The following is a 6,974-nucleotide window of genomic DNA, read 5'->3' as shown; positions in this document are numbered from 1 at the left end:
CCCCCCCACCTGCTACGATATTCGAAGATCCCGAGTGGAAGTAATGGTAATCCAGTACGAATCTCTTTTCGAATGTAACGCGAATCTCTACGGGAAATCGCCTAAGGACTTCCGAGGATTATGATACTAGAAACTTTTGTGTTGGTCCTGTAACGAGATGTCGCCTTCCTTCATCCATTATTTTCGGTCCCCCGTTTAACTTAATTATTATTTTCTTTAACGCTATCTCATTCAACGTCAATTGACAATACTGAACTTTCAGTCTATGCGGATTAATCGTACCGACTCGATAATAAGAATCTGTTCTTAAATTATTCAAATTGAAATTTTACTTATCTTTGCAAATATAATACTTTTGCAATTATAAAGATACGCGGACTCTTTTTCCATCCAACTGCTTGGCTCTAACACCCTTTCCGCGTGGAAGAAGTGTGTATAGGTATACCGCGAAAACTTCAAAGACGTAAATTTCAAAGTTCCTCTCGTTCCTTCTATTAACATTGTTTTTGTATAATAATAATAACGGCGATCCACAATTTTCGAAATATTTCAGTATCACGGATGTCTTTTCATCTGCCACGCACGTACGTAATGTACCTGCAACGCTTTAAGTGGATACAGGTATATACCAGCCAGACGGTAGTATTCGATATTCTGGTTTGCGAAGATGATCCTCCCCGGTTATGCCAGCCACGATGTAAAAACTTTAGTCACTTGCTATGCCGACCATAGGGATGCGCCAGTTACGTAATCGTCTCCGTCTCCGACTACCGTACGAGTTCGTAGTTAGCATTTAAATCTTGACTTGAAAGGAACGTTAACGGACCAGTCCGGGAGCTTATTAATAACCCTGCCAGAAGACTCGGAGTTTTACATGTAAAATGTAATTGACTGGCAGTGCCCGGTCGGTGGGAATAAGGTTTCTGGCGTATTTGGTGATCTCGCTGTGCTTTGACGTATCGGAGACATCATATTCGCACGGCAATCGAATATTTAATGTAAAATGTACACAAGTGACCTGACGCATTCAGAGATACGTGGATACTCGAAGGATTTATTATATGGTCGGATGAAAACAATTGCGCTATTTTATTAATTAATTTTCACGGCACAGTATATCTACGTAACCATGAAGAATAATGGTAAGCCTTCGTCGCAACGTTGTTACGTTTTATGCGTTATTTGCATTATTTCACCGCGACACTTTAATTATATCGTACTATAAATCAAGTCGCCCGAGCCAAGAATGCGATAGTGGAAAAAAGTTTTGGCTCGACTTTTACGCTTGCCGCTTCGTAACTTTGATTGATACTGTACGCCACGTAACGTCTATGCTTAAGTTGGACAAGTGTCGCCGCGACGCGTCCAATTGACCAAGGCGAATAAAAAGTTGAAAAGTTTTTCTCGGTGGGGAGCAGCTCTTTATTTTAATTTCGTTTTTCGTTCTTGTATTTTAATATTTTCCTTCCTCGTTCCCCGAGTACAAAACGCGCTTGAACTTTACTAATCGAGTCTCTTGTCCCGAAGCCCCGTGAAGGGACTCGAGATCGTAAATGAGAGTCGACCCTCTGAAAAATGAGATTCGCTACGGTGAAACTTAAAAAAAACTTTCTTCTCGGCCTGTCCAAACTTTCAGGATACCTCCGTCGACGTAGCCTTTCACGCATTTAAATAGGATGACGTTAAAAGAAAGTTTTAACAAACTTTAATTTATCCACTTGGCTGCCGTCGCGGAGTCTCTCGTCTTTCGTTTCGCCTTGGCGAATAATCTTTATTCCAAGACATGACACTCCTGCTCTTCCCCTGCGTACAAGAGTAACGCGATATTATCTTATACGAAGACCGAATAGTAGCCGGTGCCTTATTGAGGTGCTAATAAAGAACATAGGGATTTTGTACACGGACAAAATTAATATCGAATCCAATTCACTGTCGGACGTAAACGCGCGCGATTCCCCTCGACGCGATCCAAGTCTGGCTTAATCCTGTCGAAACTGAGACACCCGTTAGGGTCCGCGTAATTGGATAGGACGTGGTACGGCTTACCCGTGATAGTGGCGAAGACAAGGAGCGATAGTGAAAATGGGCGCACATTTCGAAATCTCGCGGTACTTTTCATGATGTGCGGTACGCTAAAACAACACGTTGTCTTAATCACAGAATCATATCAGCACTTTGTCGGTCCATACGACAGGTAGCCCATTGACGGGTGCAGTGCACAAACACTTTTTAAAATTTTTATTTGTATGTTTTTTATTAACACAGTGTACGCAATAATCCTTGGTGTCAATAGCGTGTGTGCAATTAAAAACAAAAAATTCTTACGAACGTGGTCGAGCGCGCGCGCGCGTCCGGTAGCTTTTACCCGATTCAATGAAAATTTTTTGCTCAGTCCACCCGATACTCCTCGGGCTTTCCGAAACTAAGTTTCTCTCGACGTTCGAGCCGCTACTGAGCTCCCGCCGCAAGCACGACGAGTTTGCGCTGCGTCGACTCCGCAAGCTCGGCCATTTTACCGTCGCGAGATACACTCTGATACGTGCGCGAGCTTCGCGTCAACCAAAGTGATTGATTGGTCCAGAAACTTTGCGACTGATTGAATCTTTTTTTTATGTGTCAATATCGATATCCACCATTCTGGATGTAGTTCACTGTGCGAAGTGTGTAAGTGTACTTTGTTTTCAGGATATTTGGTAGTCGGTACTCGCTGGTAGTGGCTATTCAAATGGGATGGAAATATATACATACATACATATATACTGTGACGTGATTTTTCGACTCACGGTCACGTGGCGATTCCACCTACCGGTTTAGATAACGTTATCCCTTTCTGGTTCCCTTCGAGTCGCCACCTTCGTCAGAAGCTACCCTCTTGGGTTCATTCGTACAGTTACGCCAATGCTCTCGGAAAGATTTTTTATTGTTTGGTTTAGGTGCTGGAATCTGCCGCTGAGAGGCAGTCTCGACGTATCGAGTTGCCCGGCAGAGGAGAGGACCCGACGGAGACGTCTCCGCGAACCGGAAGAGGTCCGGGTGAGATACCGGCGCCCCGTTGGAGGGTGCCGAAGGGCTGTAGAGGGGCCAGAGGGACAGTATGGTACGGTTAAGGGCAGGCAGGAGCATCTGATCCGAGGTAAGGATGCCCAGCTGTCGCCCGATGCCCTGGGGAAGAGACCGTGGCGGATCTCCAAGAGGTCACGTACCGATTTGCTGGGGAACGCTGTAGTTTAAAGGGACGACTCGAGGGACAGGATAAGGGTTATCGGCTATATCGCGAACAATCGGAATGATTAGTTCGCGAATTTGACTATTGTCAGTCTGTCTCGGGACACCGATCGGGGTGCCTCGAGCTGCTTCGCGCTCCCGGGATATTTCTTGATGGTTTTTCTAACCGTGTTTCGTATACGGATTCCTATAGAAAGTTCTAGCTCGTGCAGTTCTCGCGTTGCTATCGCTATATCCAGAAAGTCTTATAGATTTTCTGCGTGTGCTTCTATGGTGTTCACCTGGGTGTCTCCTGGATGCACTTCTCGGCCTTCGCGAATCGGGTGAAGTACTATCAATTTATTAATCGGTGGAGGGATTTCGAGTTTACAGCTTCGACTCGGTCTGCTACGTTTTCGATCAACTGATCTCTCTCCGGGACTATTTACCTGACCCCTACTCCGATCCTCTCTACCTCAACCTAGCAGCTTGGGCGGCCGTGCATTTCCGCAACCGTTCGCTCCCTTTCGTGCATCCAATTGCGTTTGCTGATAGGTTCCGTCAGAGCTCATGTTTTGGTGGAGTTGAGGCTGTCCTACCTAAACTCCCAGGTCATGCCGGGTCGTCAATTTCTGGGGAAAAAAGAATTAGCTGACGCCCGCCTGGCATATGGATGCATCGACGAAGGGTGGACGGCCGAAGGTAACGTGGGTTAGTTCTCGGACTTTCGTTATCGGTGTCGAGATAAGAAAATACGTTACGATATATATGTAGGTATAGGAGAGCTTTTGTTCTAGAGGCCGCGAAGCATATACTGAAACACCATGTACCCTTGGGACTGCTTTCTCTCGCGCTTTTAAATAACCCTTGACTATGGTCGAAGGAAGTTGCCAATAAAATATACAGTGTGTCTGGATTACACGTGACATTAATTAAAACCCCAGGGGATGAATCTGGGGCTAATTACGTAGTAGCCAAAACTCCCGGCATCTGGCTGGAACTTTCGTTGATGAAGTCAGCAGTCTGTCAGGTACATTTTTTTTTCGAAATTTTCTCTTCTTCGCTAACTTTTTTTTTCTCTCTCTCTCTATTTTGCTCTCGGTTAGGCTCTAAAGCTTTTCGAAAAGCTTACGTGGGAAATACATGTATATATACGGTTGTTGGTTGCTTCGCTTTCACGAAGCCTCCCGTCGCTCTTGCGTCGCTCGCACTTTCCGGTGGCTTCGTTAAGCGTCGCGACCTGACGTTCAGACGGGAAGTACGTGTTATAGTAGAAAAAAGGAGTGTTGAACGGCTGCGAAATGGGTAGGAGAAAGGAGGAGAGGAATAAAAAAAAAATATAAATCTCGAAATTGTTCTTTATGATGGGAAACCCTCGTAGCACAGGAGACACGTTGAACCGCAATATTTCTGCACGGCAGGGTAGGAAAGAGTCTGGGAACTCGGAGAACTGATAATGCACCTTAGACAAAGGCTGTGCGCGTAAACTTCGTTGAATCCCCTTACCTTCAACTCCGACGACTTTTTACGCAAGAGTTGCCATCCGGAATTTTATAGTCGTTAGCTCCTCCGGGTGTCTGCGATTCCTTGAGACTGCGTCGAGACCATAAATATTCGCAAGTCAAATTTTCACCTAATTTTATAATTATTTCTACGTCATGCTCGGATCCTGTACCGTTCCATGATTTTCTCATTTGATCTATTTTTCTATATCTTTTTTTTCAAAATTTCTTTTATCCCTATCAGTGGACTCGCTATTATTCTTTCGACCAAGGGAAATGACAAATGGGACTGCTAATAGAAATTGTGCTCTCATTTTGAAAGATATGATAGCACATTTCCCACTGGCAGCTGAGACCCTTCCGGGCTTCCGTCTTCGTTCCTTAATCTTCATCAATGACTCCTTTGCGGACTTGCGAAACTAAGTGAAATTTACGCGAGGTAAACCAATTCCTCGAAATTCTCTAGGTTATCAAACGTCGATCAAACGATCCTCTCGAAGACGACGAACAGCACGGGCTAGAACACTCGCGACATGTTTGCGCAACGACTCAAGTCCTCGCATTGAAACGCGAGAGTCTCCTAACCTAACTTAACTGTCTAATTGAAATCAAAGCTCACAATTGGGAAGTTTCAACTGGTTTTGAGATACGGGACGCTTCGAACTTTTGCTAACTGCTACATCTCGCTGCGGGCTGACATTCTCGTGACTGCACTTCAAAAACTACATTTCTCGCGAGCACATACAGCTACGTATATGGATGGGCTCAGACGTCTAATGGAAATCAATAACTCATTAGATCAATAAGCAACTTCCTGTCGCGGATATAATTCCGGCAAGACTTAACTGCGGTATTAAGGATCGAGTGAAAAACGACAATTTACAAAGTACAAGAAAGAAACATTTAATATATTTACAATGTCAACAATATACATTAATCTTTTTTTTTTTTGGTTATAAAGTTACTCTTTTATTTCGTTTTTTTTTACTCTCTTTAATACAGAGAGGAACAAACTGCATTTTGGTTAGTGTTTAAAGTGAGGATCCTTAAATATTATTATCTCACAGTAAAAGAACTTCGGGTTGGACGCAATTTGACTATTCGCAATGACACTGAGATTTTGTGACTGGAGTAGAATGCATAGTTAGGATTGAATTTTATTCGAGGTTTATCGTTAAGGTGCCCATACATACTGTGACCTTAATCCACGTGCTTAGAACTCTAAGGCGCTGCAGCTGCAAGATCTTCATGCATCTCTATAGATACCATTCTTTATACCTTACGATCCCGAGCGTCATGCTGCACTACTTATTCGCAATGTGCTCGAAGACGATGCGAATGACTTAAAAAATATGGTAAAAAAAAAGATTGTACTTTAAAAACGCCAGTAACAAAAATTATATTTAAAAAATATCAATGGCACCGATCGATAATCGATATCTTTATCTAATTTAATATAAAGCTTCGTACGTACCGGATGTTACTAATTATTGGCGTTTAGTTATATTTTGACTATATTTTCATGCAATCGATCCTCCAACACATTCGTAATCCAGGCTGATTCTAGACTTTCCTTACTGATATTTCACAATAATCTTACATCCTGTTTCCATCCATCCATATAGGGGCACCTTCGAACGAGTACACGCAAATGGGTTCTGTTCTTTCTTGGACGACTTAGCTTAAAAAATGGATATTTTGATTTTACAAAATTGGCGACTTTCCATGGCGCTGCCATAAAAAGCAATACTCCCCTTGTAAATAGCAAAAGAGCAAACATACATGCTCAACAACATCAACGTTACAAAATAATGTAATGCTCGTTGCCATAGCTTTTAAATTTATTTTAAAAAAATAACACGACTTAAGTGACACTTTAGACATCCTTATAAACGATTTACGATGTAGTCCTTGACAATAATAATAATAAATTTTCGCTTCTTTCTTCGATATTCTCGTTATACCTAATATTAATATCATTAATATATTCTTATCGATTTGGCAATTTTCAAATCCCACTGGGTTATACGCTTTATCGCCTCAGGCTCACGCAATCTTTTTTGCCACGTCGAACGACATCGAAAAATAACCGTTTGCCAATATATATATATTTTCGTTCGAAAGAAAAAAGAAAAACTTTTCTTTCCCTCTTGCTCTTTAAAGGTAACATTTTCATATATGGTTTTTAATATTTCGTAATTCTAAACGTTAGTTGTGTAAATTTGTTAATAACGCCTCCTTCCCACCTACCGCCCCCCCCCCCTGCCC

At 42.7% G+C, this 6,974-nt stretch overlaps 1 protein-coding gene across 2 annotated transcripts in view; it reads right to left on the bottom strand.

Moving 5' to 3' along the window:
- The window catches only part of LOC107272902, a 15,637-nt gene extending 13,164 nt beyond the window's left edge, over positions 1-2,473 (bottom strand). The window contains exon 1 of one of the 2 annotated variants that reach the window (XM_015750562.2): positions 2,047-2,473. In XM_015750562.2, coding sequence (XP_015606048.1) covers positions 2,047-2,119 — 73 coding nt within the window. In that variant the 5' untranslated portion in view covers positions 2,120-2,473. The remainder of the gene's footprint in view (positions 1-2,046) is intronic. The other variant, XM_025090213.1, reaches the window with a different exon arrangement.
- Positions 2,474-6,974: the final 4,501 nt, after the last annotated feature.

Source organism: Cephus cinctus, unplaced genomic scaffold, assembly GCF_000341935.2.
Source record: "Cephus cinctus unplaced genomic scaffold, Ccin1 Ccin1_scaffold1310, whole genome shotgun sequence".
Taxonomy (NCBI): domain Eukaryota; kingdom Metazoa; phylum Arthropoda; class Insecta; order Hymenoptera; family Cephidae; genus Cephus; species Cephus cinctus.
Note: the sequence above shows the minus strand (reverse complement) of the source record. Positions and strands in the feature narration are given on the sequence as shown.